A 22,415-nucleotide genomic window follows, 5' to 3' on the forward strand; every position below is an offset into this window, starting at 1 on the left:
CTCAAAGGCGGGAGCGTCGCTTCTATAGTCTATTGTCTGTACGACTATTCTTTCATTACGACCTTCTTTAAAATAATTAAGGCATGGACACACACAAAGTTAGAGCAGCTGCACGGTAGAACGTCATACGCGCGCGTACATGTGTTGAATTTGTTTCACAGGAAGTTTGAAATAAGGGTTTTGGCTATAGTCCACCACACTGACCAAGTGCCGATTGGCAGACTACACACACGATTGAGAATTCGCATTTGGCTAGTATGGTGGACTGTGGTCGAAACCCTTCTCATTCTAAGAGGAGGCCCATGCTCAGTAGAGGACCAGTGATGGGTTGTTGATGATGACATCTTTGAGAACATCATGGAGAACTCTCAGGTTTCCTTCAAAAAGTTACAGGTGCCCGGGTTCGAAACCTACTAATGGGAACTAACAACGCACAGCTCAAACCACTGGACGGATCCGGCTAAAAGGCATGCAGTCAGCTAAGAAGGATTTTTGAAAATCCCCCCCCCCCCCCCGAAGGGGGTAAAATAGTTCGCAATTTGTGTAATCCATGAGGACAAAGTTGCGGAAATAAGCTAGTTATATGTATAATGGAGCGAACCATAACCAGGCCTTTAATAGAATTCATTTTTGCCATCGCTCCCAAGTCCCGACCGGACGTTTAATTGATTCCCGATCGCAGAAAGGGGGGTAAAAACATCGAGCAGGATCATTGATCAGATTACGCAATGTCGCCGAGCGGGATGCTTGGGGAAGTCAATATTATGCATTATTTATAAACAACGCGCATAGCTCTCTGCGTATTCTCAAATGAACTGAGATCAAACCACAAGATCAAACGATTTTAAACTTAAACGTTTGTGATTTAACAATACATATATATTTTTAAGTAATTACTTAATAATTAGTTTCAGAACGCAGCCTTATAGTATATTTTAACGGCTTATTTTACTTTTTCATCTATGGTGAAATCGCACTTTTGGCTTCACTAAAGTTTCAGCGAAAATACTTGTACGTACCTACCTACTTTTTTTTTTTTTTTCAAATTTACTTAATAATAAAATTTAAAGTTTTTTGACTTTTTATTTCTTAAAGTAGCAGGTAGGTAGGTCTTAGATATTTTTTGAAATAAAAATTGAATCAATTAAGTAAGACAATTTTAAGAAAACTTTTTCTTAGAGTATATAACTCACAGTCATTATTTTAATTAAGTACATAGTTCTTGATGTCAAAGTCAAAGTCAAAGTCAAAATCAATGAATGAAGCAATGACATAACCTTAAATATTCGTCGTTTGTAAGAATAGCTGAGAGTTAAGACACCTGCGCAAACTTTTGTTTAGCGGGCAGCAAAAATTACTAGCTATAAAATGTGTCAAATGGTAGCAATACTGCAATAACTAAGTACTTCCATGTGTCAATAGGCCCAAAGACCTTGAATCCACAACCGTTAAGTTAATTTAAAAAAAAATTCAGGTGTCACGGTTTCGTCACACCGTGGGATGTTAAGGCCAAAGATGACAGTTATATATATGACTTATGAAAAAGTAAACTTGATGCTAATAAACAAAAGTACGTCGTATTAGTCTCACTTTAATTAAATAGCATTGTATGTTCTGTCCCAAGTAGCAACTTAATGTTATGTTCTACCATTTATGGTAACGTAAGCTATTCTCTTTTTAAATAATATACGAGTATCAATAATTTATTAAAATACATCAATATAACATTCAGACGGTCGGGTATTAAAAAAAGTCACTTTGCAATTAAAAGTTTTTTTTTTTTTACTTTAACTAAAGTGAAGCTTTGGCTTCTAGCCACTTTGAGCCTGAAAAAGAGATGTTTAACATCGATATACATTGTAAGTTGTAACAGATAATAAAACGTTAGATGAATCGACGAGATACTTAAGTGTCAACCGATATGTCGATAAAAAAATGTATGTAACTAACAACCAAGTATAACTAAATCATACTAACGAGTAAATATAGAATTTCAGAAAGCCATTATATTAAACTGTCTTCTTAGTTAAAATTCCTCAAAGCAAACTATTCTGATAGTTAGTAGCTCAGAAGATAGAATCACACCGTATAATGATTTTATGTGTTATGATCATACTATAATCCCAATAACAATTCCAACCAAGATCTGGTTTACGTAGGTATTACACCATAGACACGAATTCACTCTCATCAGACCGTTGATACTGTATCTAAAGTAAACCGAAGATATACACGTAGTTTCAGATTACAAAATCTATGTAACTGCAAAAAATTACGTAATCATAGTCGTACTAACAATTTATTTATCGTAAATAAAAATAACTTTTTGTTATTTTTCATTGTGACTTACTTAGAATACTTAATATTTTTGATTGCTAATTGCTATGCTTACATTTAAAAGGCGCAGCGCGAATTTTCTTACCAAAAAATCTAATTTTAAATTATTCATTAAAAAGTTATTTGTTATGACTGGAAGCACTGACCACAGTTGAAGATTTAGCGAACTACCGGCAATTTTCACAGGACGGCGAAAACAACTGAGACTACAATTTGTGACTTATCCATTTGTGATTGAAACGCGCTTTTTTAGTTTTTACTCCACTTCGAACCCGTTTTGACACACGATAAAAAAGTGTTTGAGTTAAAAGGGGACTGGTCCGGTTCTGTTTGCCAGTTAGTATCTTTGTTTTTGTATATCAGTGTATTCGATCATAGTGTACAGACACAGACGCACGAAATCCCAATTCCCTTCAGCGTTGAGCTTAAACAACCGCAAAATACCTTATTACTTGCTTTCCATATAAGCTCCGAGCAATCTTCAGACCTATTACCTTACCTTACCCATGGTACTTCACTAATTTAGCATAGGATTGCAATACGTATCTATTTTTTATTATTTTATTAACAATAAAATTTGTAGTTGATTGTTAGTCAGATTATAACTACGAATTTATTCTTAAGTAATATTTTTATCTACTTTAACTCTGTCAAAAGCTGTAGGTTTGAATACCTTTGCCTTTTAAAGTACCTAGTTTCTACTAAGAAAAAAGGAGAGTGAAAAAATAGAAGTCTGACTGTGCCCGTGTTTTTGACCTTTGCATGTCTCGAACTGGATAAATTGAAAATCAACAACATGGCGTTTTTTATAATATGTATGTATATTGTATACTATGTAGGTACGTTTAAGTAGGTACTTAAACAAACTTAATAATAGGGAAAATTAATCGGCTCTTATTCTTATTTTCTTTGCCTTTTTTTAAATATGAGTTTCTTAGTTATTTAGTAAAAATTAAAAAAGAACCGGTCAAGTGCGAGTCGGACTCGTCCTCGAAGAGTTCCGTACCATCGTATGAGAAATAACATTTTAATTGTTTTGTGATGTAACCATTCACGGTTTTCGAATTTGGCACTTTACCTACTTGTACTAAAAGACAATGCTACCTGCCTAGTTACATGATTCTAGGTCAACGCGAAGTGCATATAGGTTTTTGATTCCCTTGACGGCTCTTGCCAGATACAACAGACAGACATACAGAAGCGAAGTGATCCTATAATGGTTTCTTTTTTTCTTTGGAGATACGGAACCCTAGAAACAATTTAAAAAACGTCATTTGTTGCATTCAGATTACCTTATTGTTGATGTCGGTTAAAATAATTCCGATGCAGCTGCCATGTATTACTTGCAACAAACAAAGAGAATTGGCAACTTTTGTCGCGCAAACGTCGAATTTCTGAACGTTTTGTTCCCTTCAAGACTCCGTGTCCTTTTATTTTCTTTGCGCCGAGTTCTTTGAAACTGTATGCCTTTTGTATGATGTTACCCCTCAGTATAGTGTCATTTACTTTCTTAAAAGTCATCAATTAGTTGAACGGTAAGTAATATTGTCAGCTGTTCTAATTCGAAACATTTATTGTAAGTACTAAAGGAAGAATATCCCATCTTTTTAGTCTCCGACAAAAAAAGTATTCAGTGAAATCAAAGGGTTAAAAAGGCTTAGAAGTAGAACCCAAGGTTGTAAAGCCAGTTTAAAGAATTGCGAGATATGTGCTGAGTTCTTAAAAAAAAAATTAATTTTTTTTTAAGAACTCAGCACATATTAAAAAAAAATTTTTTTTTTTTTTAATTGGTGATTAAGAGTCGCGCCTTTAAAAGTAGTTCAATCGCCACTTAAATTTTTGTTTTTTTTTTTTCGAACAACTCAGCGCTAGATTCACGATGTTAAATTTGACTTATAAACAAAAGTTAACGGCTTAAATATGTAATATCCTAAAAAAAGTTGTCTCAAAAACAAAATAAACCATACCAAGACGAGACGGTTCCAAAAATAAATTTTGAATTGCGAATTTGATGCACTGGCCACATCGTCGCGCTATTAATATGAAGACTGTTTGGGTGTTTATTTTAACACATTTTGCGTGTGTATAACGGTCGAGATGAAAAACATTCCCCTGTGTTTCATTATTTGCGCTATTTTTAGACTGCGCTCAACCTGCCGACTGGAACGAGTGTTTACTCCGTTGGCTTACTTACATACAATGATGTTCATATTTATTGCTCCTTAACCGGGATGATATAGTTCTAGTGACTGTTTTCAGGCTAATGATGATAAAAGAAGCATTAACTAATAAAAAAATATAATATACTGGGTACTGCTTTGTGCAGGCTTACTGCAATACAAGATAAATATGAGCAAACGTCAAATTAATGAACTCTTGAAGAATATCTTGCGACCAAAAACTACACAATTGAATTTTATACTGTAATCGGACAATTTAAGTAAACTACTAGCCTTTGAAATCTTGCGAGTTGCAACCAAAGACAAAATTTTATTTTTCTTATTTTTTTTTCAAGGCACTGCACCATACCAGGTTACCATACTAGACGAGATTGTAATGTCCCATAAAAAATAATATCAATTTTTTTAGATATTTTTTAATGTGTAACGTGACTAAAGCGCTGCAATTAAAATGATTGTAGGTAACAAATGTAAAGCGATATATTAACCAGAGATGGTGTAACGAGATTCACGATTAGGTACTCAAAATCAATTTGGTTGGTATGGTGCGCTGGCGCAATTAATGTTACGTGCCAGTACTTTCCATTTGTGTAAAAAAAACAATATTGATGTGCACGACTCGACGTCGAATGCATTAAATGTTATGTCGTATGTTAAATAAATTAGCTACATGCATGTCTTAACTTATTACTTAATATACTCGTAGGATGTTAGTAAAAGTCAATTTCACACGATTAAACTGTTTAAAAAAATACTACTTTACTAAGTAGGGAAGTATTTTTTTTATTGTAAGTAAGTAAGGTATAGATATAACTAAAGTTTGTTACCCTTAATTCAAGTATGCAAGTAACAAATTATTGTAGGTAGGTACTTACTTAGGTATTTGTTTTTAAAAAAAGCTATTCGCGGGCAAAAGCTAGTTATTTATCTTTTATTTATATGATACAGTGTCTTAAAAACATAATTAGGAATAGTTCTATTATAGTTAGTAAGGGCCGATTTTACTAACCTAAACTAAATGTTATCCGAGAGTAAAGATATTATGGCAGGTTTTTAATACAAAAGCTTGATTACGCCCAATTTATTCCTCGGTTAAACGTCAGTCGACGTTGCACGTTGGTGAAATCGGTACTAAGTAATTTAATGTTAACTACGACTTCGTTAACTGTTAATGATTTTTTTTCTAAGAATTAAAAAGAAATTTCCATAAAGCATAGACCACTTTATAATCAATATTCAAGAGGCGTCAGTCAAATCATCGGGTCAAATTGCCTGAAGACATAATAAAACATAGCTTATACGGTAGTCCGTAAGTATTATTTAATTGTTAATCTGTGAAGCGCCTCGAGCGAGTTCGACCGCACACAACACAATAGGGATTCTTTCTTTAGATTTTCCATTATTATAAAACGTAATCTCAGAAACTGATGTTGGAATTTTCATTAGGTTTTCGCTAATGGATACTGTTTTTGAGAGATTTAGTGACTACTTAACTAAGAAAAAAATACTTAATTTATAATGGATTGTTGTAAAACTAGCCGTGCCATTAATAGATAAGTTGTCTATTCTGCGGATAGGTAGGTACATAGTATGTATTTAGGTTTTACAACCGTGGAAAGCCGAGGCGGGTAGTAGTAATCTTATAAAATGTGAATGTATGGATGTTTGTTACTCCATTACGCGAGGATGACTGAACCATTTTGGCTGTTTGGAATGGAGATAGCTTACACCCTGAATTAACACATAGGCTACTTTTTATCACGGACTATGAAGTTCCCATGGGATCTAGAAAAACCTAATCAATACGGACGAAGTAGCAGGCATCATCTAACTAAATCAATTTCGTCCACTCATTTACTAGTGTTGCCAGCCTATTATTAACGAATCAATTTCTTTTTTTTACATCAACCTACTTTTTAATCGTAATTAAATTTATTCCAAACCGGTAAGCTACTCCTACAGGCTACTATGGCTTTGATAAACAATACATCAAGTTTAATAAAAAAGGGGATGTTTAGAGTGGCCATACTTTTTTTCCGCACTTTTTATGTTCCGTTCCTACCTGGCGTTCACCACGTGAATGTAAATTCGCCATCCTGCTCTTATGTACGCGATGAAAACGAGAGGGGTAGACCTTTTGCGCGTTGAAACAACCCCTATGAACTTGACAGGAAGTTGGTTGAAATCTGGTGTCTTTTTTACACTAGCTCTTTGTTTAATCTGTGGTTAGATTTTTTAATTTTACAGACTACAACACATCTACATCATCGCTAGATAAGACGAGTGGTTTGAATGGATCATTGTATTTTTTTTCTTTTTTTGACGATTACACACGATATCAAATAGATAAAGTTCATTTGACGTGGGAATATTTTGTTCAAATCTTACAACATTATTTTTTACAGTACTTTGAAGTAATTAAGTTCTTAAAAGTTAAGCAATAATCGCATGTAGGTATACATAGGTCATGAAACTTGCAATCTTAATTTTTGAATGCTTGTTAAGTAAAACGCGTTCATGCATCCGGTGTCATAAATTACTGTAATCTTTTAATTATCTGTGGCAATTTCCGACTTAAAATATTAAATTACTTATTTATTGTTATTCTTATTACTTATTAAGGATTTTTTTTTTCATTTTCAGTCAATAGTTGCGCACAATACAATACCTATCAATAGACTGCTTGAAATAGTTCACTAATTCAAATACATATATAGTTTATTAACTATAGCAAATGTAAAAAGTATTATATACATTTATATAATAACTTACAAAACATGCGGAACATACTGTAAGTTCTATATTATCTATTATTACAACATACATATAGGTATTTTTTACCTATAATATGCACACGTAGTTTCTACTAACAATTACCCAGACTAGACTAGAAAGCGCAGGAAACAATATGCATTTTTTCGATATATCAACGCTAAGCTAAGTAGATAATAATATTACAATAATGTTTGTTCCAGACGTAAGATCGGTAAACTTAATCCTTACCGCTTCCTTCCGATGTCTTATAATTACTTCCATCGGATGTACACTTTCGAATAACTACCCATACGTTCGTATTTTAAGACTTCACTTGGACATAAAAAGAGTGAAAAATACTCAACAAAAACTTATAAAAGAACCTTTTTATGATCAATAATTTAATAACTTTACATCGAAAAAGACCTACAAGACATAGACAATTTTATTATCAAAGAAATTCTAAGTTTAATAATGCTGAACTAACATATTTTTTGGGATTAAACTAAAAATAAGTAGTTATTGTACCTAAATACAAAAAGCCAAGTTAGGTTAGGTTCATCATTTTCCTTGTAGCTTTTCCTCTTTTAGATTTAAGACGTTTTGAACTCCCAACTTGTCTAATAAAAACTTAGAGAAGTTTATTCCATTAGTTACACAAAACTTGCATAAAAAGTCGCGAATAGAAGCAACAGCTAGTACCTACGTACCAAGTATATTTTTAAATCGATTATAAATAAGCAAGGTGGTATTATTTACATCAACTTATTCCCCAATGCATAAAGTTTGTATTAAAACTAGTTAATCCCACATGCATCGCGGCCAACTGCGCATTCTTTCATTGATGCAAGGGTTGCTACCCTAGAGGGCAGTGCGCTATTATTATTCATGCGAGGATAAAAACAGAATTCAAGCCATTCCATTCTCCTTTTTTAAAGTTTTAAACGTCTACACGTATCTGTCAACGCTACATCGATTTTGAAGCTTGCAACACAAAAACATCGCTTAAAACAAAGCTGGGGGTTGGTTAATTTTGACACATGATTTGACAGTTCGATATTCAAAAATAATATTTGGAAATAAAATATGAACTCGTACACCGCGTTCGAAATTCGAATCAGGTTAGGGGTGTCACTCACCCTACATGCGCATTGCCAACCCCATTTTAAATGGCCTACATTATAGCTGTCCAGTAAAACCGTTAATGTCTCAGCGGGATCGATCACTCGGACAGTTGTGCAAATAGTTTATTTTTAGGATAACGTCTTTGGGGGCGTCGTTGTAATGTATTGCTGCTCTGTTTTTGTGTCACGATATCATATTGATAAATTGGCTTCAAATAAATGATAATTTTTCATAGTTAATAAACTTGTTCTTCACAAAATTTCATCAAAATCAGCTTTTTGGTTACTAAATACTTACCTGAATATTTCGAGAGCGAGATTTTGTGGCCTTTTTATGGTGTTTTAATGTTTACTAAGTTTTTAGTTAAATCTAGATATTTTTTAATGTGGTTTCTTCTCTTTCTTTCCAGGTGCTGACGTCTGGTTCCTTCGAACTTAGGATAAAAAGTTTCACGAACTCATTGGGTAGGTTAAGTAGTGGGCAGTGCTGTGATGGTTCCTCAAGTAGTGATGCGCCGTGCTTGGCGCCGTGCAGGACTAAATTCCGCGTGTGCCTAAAAATCTATCAAGCTAATATCGACACCACATCACCGTGTACGTTCGGTGACATCACTACCCCAGTGCTCGGTGGAAACTCATTGGACGTGCCCAACATTAACGTGCAAGGATTTACCAACCCCATCGTGTTTCCCTTCGATTTCACGTGGCCGGTAAGTGTTTTATCGTTCTTCATCATTATTATTGAAAATAAGCCTATAATCTGAAGTCTCAATCAATATTTATGGTAAACAGGGGGGCTAACATGGAAGATAATATGATTATCACATTGCGATAATCGAAACTCTTTTAGAGAACAAACAAGTAGGCGGCGGGTCAAGATATCATCAGGTTAAGTGATTACCACTACCCATGAGCATTTGTAGCACCAGAGGAACCGCCAATGCGTTGCTGGATCGCCGAATGCTGACTTCTCAGGAATTTGTTGATCCACCCCTTTATTACCACGTTTAAGAGCGTTTGGAATACTACGACTTATATTGTTTTAAAATGCTTATCACAAATTAAAATATTACATAGTTACCTAGTAATTTTTTTAGTGTTTCGATTACTAAAAGTCATGCATTAGCGTTGGAGCACACGTTTTCATATTATGTAACTACATAGGATCCGTAAATCTATACTTTGATATTACCTATTCATTTTGTAGTCACGACCAAAGTCAGTATATCATTAAAGAAGCATTAAGTAGCAACCCTGCATCAATAAATCAAATTCATTCGATTCTACCAACAAATTCCGATTATCCAATCCAAGGCCAGGTTATAGGTACATTCTGTAACGTAAATAATAGTAAAAAAAGAAATCACTAGATTCGATATTTGAATTTGACAGAAGCGATGACGATAAGAATATTTGATGGGTTAACGCTTGTCTATGGGTTAACGAGTCGACGCGTGGGATGTTGCAGCGTTCAACAGATTACTTTTTTAATTAATTACGTACATTATTTGAAGTTGTTACATTCTAGGTACTACAAAATCTCTTGTGGTGGTCTAACCTAATGAAATAAATGCGCTAACTAGAAACTTCTTTGAATTTTATTTTATATGCCTACTAGACTAGAAATAATTAAAAGTGCGCTAGGCTTTAATTTCCATTTTTTTTGAACTTTGACAAAAGACTACATAACTTGTAATTTTTTTAACTACTATGTTTAAATCATAAAATACCTTTCAATTGGAGAGTTTATAATTACGGTTATTTCGCCGGCGTGAATTGTGTCTGGTTTACACTTATCCCGAGTATGGTCACTCGAGGTTTCGAGTGGTATTTGTATTTTATTTAGCGGCCCGCTTCAAATGTCGTACCGTCTCGTAATGTTTGAGTAAACACAACTGCCCTAGCTTGCACAAGTTTACCATCTGGAGGAAAACGTGACGTTTTTGATGACCTCTCTAGAGCAGCGATGTAAAAATACCTATCCAGTGGATCATAACAACCTTTTTTTCAATATCGGATATCATAGACAATTTTTTTTTGTTCATCAATACCACAGACGGCACTCAAAACTTTTTCGGATGACGAAATTTTTTTTTTTTGCCATGGATACCATAGACGAAACTCAAAACTTTTTTCGACCGTGGCATGGCGTGGAAACGCGTCCGGTTCCTCTGGCAGTATCATTCCATACGAATTGGCGCTAAATTGAAACTTCCTGTTTAATTTCACATAGAGTTATATAGTCAGTCTGTGACACGGGATCAATTGAGCGAAAGTGACGCGAAACTATTGGGTTTCAGTGACAGGTTAAGCTCTCGAGGTGCTGTCGAATTTGTACCATATGTCTTTTATCTCGAACGGATAGGTATATTTTCCATATGCCGCAATATTGACGATATAATATTTAGCCAAGCTATCGTGATCTTTAAACAAAGCGTTAAATAATTTAATATTTGGGTGCGCCGCATTTAAATTAAATAATCGGCCCTAGTGTTATTAACTGTTTTTTCGCAATGAGGTCATCGGAAAAGCGTCTGTTACATGAGCGATACAAAATGAATACAAGTAATAAGTAATAGGTACAATATACAGACAATGAGCAAACAATCTGCAAATTGCCTTCGTGACTCGCAGGTGTATTACCGGACCTATAGAATATTATTAAATTGTCCTATTTTTTTTGGAGAAAAAATAATTTCTTTAAATCGAACACGATTTTTTTTCTTTAATTTCTTAAATTTCAATAATCTGACGCATTTACTTTTTTCAATATGTAATTGACTTAAATTACATATTTACAAAACAATTTAGCTATGGTAACACAGCCAAAAAAACATCGATTTAAGAACCTTCTCCTTTTGTTAAGTCGGTTAAAAATTACTGAGTGTGTTCGATAATTAAAATTATTTGTAAGTACATATTTGTTAAATAATAATAATCTTAATATTAATTAAAAAGTTTTTGTTCGATTTTTGAATTTGACGTATTTCTTATCGCATAGCGGCGTGTCAGTGGCCAGTATCACAATATTTTGTAACTTGACTCCTTATTCGTTGCGGAGCCGTAACGGTGTGTACGATCGTGTTACAAACTTTGTAAAGATAGATAGTTACTCATTGACGCCACAGTAGTTCAATCAATCAATCATCCTGTTTGCGTCCACTGCTGGGCATAGGCCTTCCCAAGAGCTACTTTTTATTCCAGAAAATCTAAGAATTTCTATGGAATTTTAAGAAAACCTAAATTAAATTAGTAAAATTATTCATCTAAGTAAAAAAATCAGAAGTGGGATACACAAGTTTTATTTAGAATGATAATATGTCCATTCAGTAACATTTTATGTAACGAAATGTCGCTACAAAACTACATTCTATATCGCGATGCTATAAAGTCATCTTGCTCTAAGTAAAGTTACTAAACTATAATCTCCATGAAATAAACCGGGGTTTACTGCACGCGTTCAGATCTGACCTGTGCGATAATAGGTCACGGGTATATTAATATTACTGACAACATCGAACAGTAAAATTACAAGTTAAACTACCTGTACAAACTATTTATCATACAACTTCTTGGCGAGATGGCTAGGAAAAGAATTTATCTCATTTGCATCCGAACCCCTGATCTTTTTTTATTGAGATAGTTAGCGCTGTACTACGAACATAGATGATAAGAGATAAGATGGAAAGTCACCTAACTACCTCGAGGAGGATATTAATAAAAAAAATATAGACCTTCCCCTAATTTGTTACTAGATCATGTCTATGATTTCTTCCGCATAGATTTAGGATTTTTAAAAATGCCGTGGGAACTCTTCGATTTTACGGGACCTTGCTACCTTCTCTATACCCCAACGTCAAAATCGACTGTGAAAAGCTAGCAGACAGACACTCTTTCGCATTTATAATATAATGACTAAATGTCAGATACGAGTATAAATCTAACCGAACCTAAAACTTTCTTGGTTTATAAAACTACTCGTAAGAGCGTCGCTAGTCGCTACGACATAAGAGGCTTAAAACGTTTTATGTTTCATTTTATTTAAACAATAATTTGATGTGTTCACAAGCTATATAAAACCCGTTAAGAACTCCGGACGTGACGTAGAGGACCGGATTGGGACAAATATCGCGTGCAAACGCAAAAAGTTAATGTACCCACCTATACACCATCTCGACTCGATATGATTCGATGCCAGCAAGTATCGAATGAAAAATATCAATAGAAGGCATATCGATATTTTTTTAAATATTTTTAGAAGTTACGATGTACTTAGGTAACTATTTGAGTAAGTACTTACAACCCTTTTTATGTGTACCTCTAAATAGCGAAGAAACGACCAGGGGTACTCCTATAGCGTTGCCGGTTTTTCAGGAATTTGTTGATAACTTCTCACTTCAGTTTTTTTTAAACGGGATTTAGTGCTTTAAATTCAAGCGCTTTTGTTAATAAGTATACTTTTTATACAATTAACCATCTAAACAAGTGTAAATTAAAAATTTATAACACCCCCGACAAGTGTAGGTTACAGTAACTAGAAAAGAGCTGATAACTTTCAAACGACTGAACCGATTTTATTGAATTATAGCTAAGAACACTCTCGATCAAGCTTACCTTTGAAACAAAAAAACTAAATTGAAATCGGTTTAAGTTTACGAGCTACGATGCCACAGACAGATACACAGATACACACGTCAAACTTATAACACCCCTCTTTTTGGGTCGGGGGTTAAAAAATAGTGCAATTTATTGAAAACTTAAAAACTCGATACAGTACTGATAGTTACCACAAAACATCGGTTAACAGGAAATTCCTACCGTACCCTTCCAGTTTGTAACCCTACTTTTATATCCAATCCAAATTACATGGCAGACTTAGCAGATTCCTAATTGTACACGTTTTCAAGCGGAAAAGTACTGTCTTAATAAGTAACTTAGTAAGTAATTAGAAGTTGTAGTTTATATAAGTAAAGGGCGTATAGTATAACACCCCAGGTTAGAATGAACTCGTTACTAGTCCATTCATTCGCAGGTCGCGTAAGAACCGTTACGGGCGACGTTTTTAATGCGAAAAAATGTTGCATCGCACATTTAAAAAGCACCTGCTAATATTGTATACTACCTACGTGCTAGAAAGGGATAGCATGGCAGTGTGACAAAGATGACACGAAATACCAGATGTAGGAAATTCACTAGGTTGTTGCCCGCGGTTTTGCTGAAATTCCTAGTAAATTCGTATTTAAGTATGACAAAGTAGTTATATTTTTGTAATTTACTTGTAAGCCTTTTCAATTTGATATCAAATTAAAAGGTTTACTTACTCTAATGAAGTAGTTTAGTGAATTAACTTCCAAATTGTTTCTGGTTTGGTCTGATGGGAGGCTACGGCCGTGGCCAGTTACCAACCAAACCCGTGCCGCCAAGCGACTTAGCGTTCCAATACGATGCTGTGTAGAAATCGATAAGGGGTAGGTATGGGTTTAAAAAAATTATCATACTCTAATTTAGACCGCTTCCATCTTAGACTGTATCATCACTAACCACCAGGTGCGATTGCAGTCAAGAGCTAACTTGTAATAAAATTAACACTTCTCGCATAGGTATTCCCACGAAATTTAATCGCAGAAAAAGTAAACTATTCAATGCCCTTCACCATCCTTATTTCTTTTATCTAATATCACGGGAAATCATGAAAACTTGTTGAGCCTTTTTTGAGTAACAGGCTGGTAGCAAACAAGCAAGATAGGTGTCCACTCATGCGCAGGTCTCCGGACTTAGTATGTGTACGAATGTAGGTGTACATAAACTCATTTAACCTGAAAATGAATGTGAACTATACTTTTTTTAATAGATTAAACACAGATCCGTATTGTATTCAGTTACATGTAGGGTTGCCATGGATCTGATTATTTATCACACTAATATTATAAAGGCGAAAGTTTGTATGTGTGTGCGTGTGTGTGTGTGTGTGTGTGTGTGTGTGTGTGTGTGTATGTTTGTTACTCCTTCACGCAAAAACTACGCGACGGATTTGGCTGAAATTCGGAATGGAGATAGATAATATCCTGGATTAGCACATAGGCTACTTTTTATCCCGGAAAACCAAAGAGTTCCCACGGGATTTCGAAAAACCTAAATCCACGCGGACGAAGTCGCGGGCGGTCAGCTAGTCGTAACATAAATTCAGGACAAAATACTTATTGTACCTATGAAAGTATTTATTAGGAAAGGATTTATGAAAGTTAAGATAATATGAGAAAGCGCCGGGAAAGCCAACTCTTTGGTTAACATGTGATGTGTGGCATAATTTAAGAAATAAACGTTTTTCTCCATTCTTTCTTTTCGAAGTATTATATCATTACATTAGGAAAATCCAAGGAAGTCCGCATGAATGGTTGCCCTAGATATAACTAATAGACACCACTGTTGAGTTTTTATCTCGCCCAGTCCGTCTACATCTCATTGTGGTGGAGATAAATTGATCAATACCTCGTTAATTATACACAAATTATTATAAACAGGTTCGCGCTTGACCGCGATCTCACCTGCTAGAATATAATGCAACGGCCTGAATTCCTTCTTACGCTCATGTCGGTCGCGTACGTCGGTCGCGAATACGACATTTTGTGCTAGAACCATAGTGCCGTGACGAAGGTCGGCGGTTCGATCCCGGGCATGCACCGGTAACTTTTTGGAGTTATGTGCGTTTTAAGCAATTAAATATCGTGGGGAAACCTGCATGTCTGAGAGTATCCACTATCCATGCCGCCATAATGTTTTCAAAGGTTTGTGAAGTTGGCTAGCACGTGCACTAAACCCAAAGCCTTCTCATTCTGAAAGGAGACCCGTGATCAGTAGTGGGTCTGCGATGGGCTGATCATGATGGAAAAACAATTCTAAAAAATCATAATCAACTATCTCGATCGACCATAAATTGACTGATGACGATCTTACACGATTAAGTCAATTTTCAAAAGATTTCTTCAGGAATGAAGCCAACCAGAAATTGAACCCAAAATACAGGTACTTACACTAGTTCTCAAGTACAATTAATTTCAGTTTACTGCGTACGAAAAGCTTTCCCAACTTTATGTAAGCAAGTTAGCCTACTTTGAAATGTAGGCGCTTATTCGAAAGCACTCTTTTCGTTTCACGAAGGGCTTACATAAATTAACAATGGCTAAAACATAACGTAAACTTCGTATGGAATTCATGAATATAATTTACGAACTTTAGTAAAGTATCTTGCTCATGCTCATTTGAAAGAATATAACCTTTTTTGGCTCAAGAAATTGTATTGACACAAAGATATTATTATTGTATTATACAAAGCTCATAAAATTGTATTTTAATTAAAAAGTAAAGACAAATTCTTACGATTGTGTTGCAACACATATGCGTAGCAACACAAACTAAAAAATATTAAAAAAAAAACACGCGGGATTTACGCAACTTTGATAGGTTTGATCAGAGCGTGGTGCGAGAAAAAAAAATTCCGAACTATGGTCTAATTCTTTCGACGATGCACTTACAAAAGTTTATTTGAATAAAAAATCACTCTATTTCTTCATTGTAACTTCTCAATCACAATGAAGGTGGGCGTCAACAACTGAAGTTACATAGTTTTTAACTAATGTAGTTGTTACCGTTCCTTAGTTGCAATTGCAATGCAATTAATAGAACAAAAAAGGTTTTTTTAATTTTCATTTATTTCTATATCTCCAAAAAATGGTACCACAAAACAAGAAGGTATATTTTGTGGTTGTATTGAAAGCGTAGCATAATACTTCTTGAAAGGACTGTGAACAATCGTTTTGGCAAGTCACTTTCCCACACAGATCGCTGAGGAAGGTTGGTCGACATAGCCTACAAAAACACGTCGATTATTCTCTCGATCGAGTGTGAGGCGGGGCATTACTTTTAATTATCTATTCTGCTTAATTTTAGAATAAACATTGGATAAATTGTTTCCCTAAATAAACAGAAAAAAATTAGCACTGACTAGACAAAACCTTTACCAACAGAAGCAGTTGGGCTTCCTATCAAATGTTTCGAACCACGCATTTGTAAATTGTTTGGTTTTTTGATGATGATTCAAAAGCTCTTGTTAAATTTGTTTTAATAAAAAAAATCTATTCTATTCTTCGAAATGCAACGTTTTAGTGAATAAGATATAAGGATGGATGTATGCAGCGCATTCCCTGAATTACGCTGTAAACTAGGAGAATTCAGGCTTTGACTAGACTTTTTTATTATGTAAAACAACAATAGCTCCCTATTATGAATAAGAAAACATTTTTTTAAATTTAACCCCTAAGAGGGTAAAATAGGTATTTGAAATTTGTGTAGTTTACGCGGATGAAGTCGCGGGCATTAGCTAGTAATTAATATAGTTACAAACTAAATATCTAGTACCCATTTAATGCGCAGTTCTGTCTGTTCCATTTTTGTGGAGTGAGAAATAGAACGCCTTACTTTTATTTCAATTATCTAGATATCTATTCCGTTTTAATTTAGAAATAAACGTACGGAAACCTGTTTCCCTAAAAAGCAAAGTGTAACAGGAACTATAAATTATCATTGTTTTCACCTATGTTTTAATCGCTTACCAATGCTTAGCGCGACAACTTTATTTGTAGTTTTATTTTATACACTGGCAACACAAGACTATCGCCGGAAGGAATTAATTTCAGGTAACCGGGCAACACCGCGGGCTCAATCATTTTTAGGGTTCCGTATCCGAAGGATACCAACGGGACCCTATTACTAAGCCTCCTGTCGTGTAGTTCGTCTGTATGTCAGCAATATCTCGTAACCCGTAATAGTAGAAAGTTGACATTTCCACAGAATGTGCATGTATATCTATTGCCATTGTAACAACAAATAATTAAAAATTTAATAATGTCCGCCATGAAAATTTAAAAATAATTAAAAACTAAAGAGTGTTATTTATTTGTATGATGATGATGATGGTACGGAACCAATTGTGTGCAAGTCAGACACGCACTTGACCGATTTTTTTACCGTGAGACGCTGACAAGAAGTAGCGTGCTTTAACTTAATTAAGGTTAATTAAATCAAAGAGCAAAGCAGTTACGCTCATATTTGTATTTTTATGTCTTTCTCGCTGGCAACGACTCCACAAACTTTTTATTGGCCGGGCATCCGCCAAAGCAAGTTTTTATTACTCTTTCGTAACTAAAACAATGCAACTGTCTCTTCGTATTATTAAGTTACCACTAAAAAGATTCATTACTTAATTTCACACTGGCGTCTATTAGGTATAACTCGCTAGATCTGCGATTGCCGACCTGTTTTTGATGCAATATGATTTTCGCCATTTTGGCGCTGATAGCAGTAAGCGTCACGTGAGCGTACTCGGAACTAAATGTTGGTAATGATACACCTGTCAACATAGTGTCAACAAGAAGACCATTAATTGACACAGTGTCAATTTTGATTGAATGCTCGGAGGGGCGCGGGCGTTTCGAATCGCCACAAAAAATAATTGTCATTTTACATAGCACATATTTTCCAGCGCACTTGTAGTCTCCATTTTTAGGGTTCTGCAGACCAAGGGTGCCAACGGGACCCTATTACTAACCCTTCGTGTGCGAGTCCAACTCGTACTTGACCGATTTTTCAATTGCGCTTTCATAGGCATCTTCTAGGCAAGCGCACTCCATGGCTGCATCATCACTTGCCAGCAGGTCTGATTGTAGCCAAGCGTTAGTCTATAAATTAAAAAAAAATTAAAAAAAGGTCATTACAAAGTTAAGCCGCTTATTAATGCATGTATGTCATAATGTGAAGAAACACACGTCTTTATTATGGAGCAAGTAGACTAAGCAACGGCGTAACTAATTCTTAGAGATTGTTCGTTATTTTGCATGTTTCGTCAATGGTTTCACGCTCTGAATGTTGGCAAAAATTTAAATGAAAGTAGCATCTCTAAGGCGATGTCGACATACCTTGATTATGTGCGAAAAACGGTATATAATGTGTGTGCTTCTTGGAAATTAACGTTGCGCTGACGTCACGTTTGATTCGAATCTCAAAACAATAGTTCAGTAAAACGCAACGCGCATCGACTTAGCTACGTGTGAAATACCGACCGTATTTGCCTTTAAGGTTGCCAGGTTGTGCCCCGACTTGCGGCACCAATAATAATAGTACTTAAGGTTGCACTTCTCATTCGATTTTCTATACAAATATATTACGCCTATCATTATATTATTTGTACTTAGTTCTAGATCTAAAAGTAAATTTTAGTTTTATCTCTCCATTACCGATGCTCGACAATAACAAAAATAGTAAAATTATATTTATTTTGAAAGTTATGACCGTGGAAACATCTCTGCTGTAACCCAAATTTTAAACAACTTCGTACGTAAATTATTATATGCAAGAAACTTCAAAATTGCAAAACTATTAGCTTTAAAGCATACTTTTGTTAATTAATAGTTTCAGATGTCTTTAGTTTGGTAAAAAATATTATTTAAGTAATTTGCGATTTCTCGTTCTTGAATATTATGTCCCGCCCGTAAATCTTGATTGCAATAGTATGCTCTCACGATCGAATTGGTGCGACCATGGACAGCACTCTTAATAAAACTTTTTTGCTTGTTAAACTTCTTTGTGGATACTTCATTTTAACTAACTGGCAACACTGCAATAGCTATTAATATTAACTACACATAATGGTAAGATTATACATAGTAACTATTTCATAATATGCCCATCATATCATCATATCATCAGGATCTATTACCCTAATTGGATATAATATGCATAACTGCATAATTTTATGCCCCGCACAATAAACTGTGAGACTTCGTGCATTGTGGAAAATATTCCCAAAAGAAGCTTTAAGGTGTTAAGTTTAAAGACAACCCTATTAAGCTTCCTCATTAGAAAGTAATTAACAAGCAACACGGCGTCTCATAAAATCTTCACGCCTCCATGAATTCGAACACCAAACACGACTGGGGGCGCCGCAAATCGTCCATAATTACGACCGAATTATAATCGGTTAACACGTCCGGCATTACTATTCGATACACGATGCGGGCGTTACATAAGTCCTCCGAGTGCTCGGGAAAAAACACAAAAACGCAAACCTTCTTACGGATCATCGATTCATTTATTCATTCACTTTATAATTCCATACAGTGGATACGCCGCCGCGTAGACGCCACAACGCTCTATGAAGCGGCAGTGAAACTTCCGTCTACGGCGTTTTTGTCCACGAGTGCTCTTAATAATTTCCTTTATCTCGAATCCGCTCGCGTCGGATCCTCTTAAAATACTTACCCCTACATCCGCTTCTTTTAATAATCTACCGAAGCCATGACATTCCATGCCTCATTCGACCGTGTTCCCTCTTTTACACCGTCTTTTATCTCTCCTTTTCGACGAATAGCAATTAAAGTTGAATAAAAAAAGGATTGCGAAATGGAATTCCTCGTGAGAGTAGACCGAGGAGTACCGCGCCGTTGCTATTTGATTTCATAAGTTTCAAATTTAAAGAATCGGAGCGTGTATAATTGCTGCACTGGTTGCATTGTTCGAAGCCACTGCACAGCTATTCGGCAACCTGTCAATTAACGGCCTTTTAACACAAATTCACCTAAACAAACTATTCGCACAATAACATTCGACCGACCGTTCGGAGACCACTAAATTACTAAAATAACAACGCGTTTCAATGGGAATCTCAAATCTGAGTTCGTAAATAGTGATTACTCATCATAGCCGGAGAGATAAAGAAAATAAGCTCATCAAGAAGATGAATAGACAATAAAGTATACCGGTCTTATTATTGCGGCACGTCTAGAGAGACGAGTTTAAGAAAACACTCCTTTTTCAAATGGACGCTCGTTTACGGTCAGATTCTGACATTAACTGCGGCTCTCTAACATTTACGGCCACTAATAAAATTGTTCAAAGAACCCGATTTATAATGGTAGCCCAAAGTTATGGGATTTTTCTACGGCGACAAATGTGCGAATTAAGTTAAGTAGTTTGTGTAAATTATTTTATTAATTAAACGGTGACTAAGTTGCGAATTCGGTGATAAAATCGATTTACGCGATTGACTATAATTAGACCTGACAAATAACAAATGTAGTTTCATTTCTAACTTTACTAATTAAAGTGTTCCACGTCCTTGATGATTATTTTGTTTTTTTGAATTGAAATCCTCATTTATTTACGTAAATAATTAAGCAATTTATAAAATTTTATCTACATTAGTTACTTAATTTTTTAGATATGTGGCTGGCGTTTTGATAGTTTTGCATTGAACTATAACAGACTGATGTAGTTTAACTTTGGTTCTCACATAAAGCTAGGGCAAGACGGTCCCTCAAATCTGCTCTGATGGAATTCATCGCGTTCCAGTCTTTATTCATCACACGCGCGCTCTTTCTAGGAATCCTGAGTCGCTAATGCTCACATGCTCTCCTCGTATCCGCAACTACGAATAAATCGCAGCCATTATTTAGTATGTGAGGAGGCGCTGTACTTACGTGCCTTGTACTTGCTTCGGCGAATTTATGGACGTGTCAAAGGCCGATCATAGTCTGGGAACCATCTAAATTAGCATTCCCCATATTTTAAATGTAGATACTATCTCTGTATTCGTTACTACTTACCAGCACTTTGGTATTCTGGAACTTAATCCAATCATATCTAAGCCATCAGAAAATTTTATAGAACAATAATGTTTCGTACTTTGCAAGTATCATATCAGATTTTTAGTTTTGCTATTATTTCTGGAATTTCATTGCTGACTGGATTTATATGAGTCTTCATTTGAGCAGCCATATTAGTTTCCTTGTTTCAAGTTAATGAGATTTTGATTACGAATTCAAAAGTATCAGTAAGTAATCATTTTGAGAAAGTCTGATCAATTGGATTATTTATTTATGACTATGAGTAAAATTACGGTCTTTGTTCCAGTCGATTTGTATATTTAGACAAAATCTCCAGTTTATTTCCACAGCGTCTGCCGTGATTGGAATATCCTAGATACATTTATTCGAGTTGTTTAATTTTATTTCACTGCCGACATAGGTATGCAAAGTGGATTAGAAGAAAAAAACTGAGATACGTATCGAGAGAATCATGTCTAAACTTGTATTAGGTAAGCAACTACACCGCGCGTCATTTCGGATGAAATCCGGATGAACTGATCAGAAGATTTTTGTTTTTAGGGTTCCGTACCTCAAAATAGGAAAAATAAACCCTCAGGATCACTTCGTTGTCTATCTGCCTGTCGTTCCTATCGAGACTCAAGATAAGAGAAATCAAAACCTATAAGGCTACTTCCCGTTGACCTAGAATCATGAAATTTAGCTGGTAGCAATGCCTGTCACAAGTAAAGGAAACAATCCGAAACCCGTGAATCTATGACTACATCGCAAAAAAAACTCGAACAAATAATATTTTTACTAAATCTCATCATAGATAGCGCTGTCCGTGACTAACTTGCAGTGTTGCAGAGCTGTATGTTGGAGCGTACATAATAATTATTACATACTGGTTTGAGGTTTCTTGTTGGATGGTACGGAACCCTTCGTTTGCAGTCCGACTCGCACTTGACCGGTTGTTTTTTTCACCGAGGTTTCGGTTTCAACGCTTAACCCTTCTCAGGGCTTATCGCACAATCAAGAGCCGTAGAGCCAGAATAAGGTAGATATAACATTAATCTATTTCGAGACGTTCATTTTTGAAATGTTATCAAGAACCTTGAAGTGTGTTAATCTTTTAATGAAAAAGCTTTAACTAAAACAAAAGACAAAAAACGTTAGAACAAAAAATGCAGACTAATTGATTAAATGGAAGACCATGATAATCGATTAAGGAAAGCGGTTCTTTAATTTTTTAAACATTGTACAAATAGGAAATGAAGAGTGAGTATTACTAGTCATAATTTGTGTTATAGAATATGTATTTAAATAAAATATAGTTATAAGTAGGTTAAAAAAACACAGAAAACCAATAATAGAAAAGAAAA

The 22,415-nt window shown here is 35.1% G+C and overlaps 1 protein-coding gene across 1 annotated transcript in view; it reads left to right on the forward strand.

Annotated features, from left to right (window-relative positions):
• The window catches only part of LOC123876719 (neurogenic locus protein delta), a 53,204-nt gene that overhangs the window by 8,189 nt on the left and 22,600 nt on the right, over positions 1-22,415 (forward strand). The window contains exon 2 of the mRNA XM_045923028.1: positions 8,806-9,105. Within this exon, the coding sequence (XP_045778984.1) occupies positions 8,806-9,105 (300 nt within the window). The remainder of the gene's footprint in view (positions 1-8,805; positions 9,106-22,415) is intronic.

The sequence above is a fragment of the Maniola jurtina genome, chromosome 22, assembly GCF_905333055.1.
Source record: "Maniola jurtina chromosome 22, ilManJurt1.1, whole genome shotgun sequence".
NCBI classification, from domain to species: Eukaryota; Metazoa; Arthropoda; class Insecta; order Lepidoptera; family Nymphalidae; genus Maniola; species Maniola jurtina.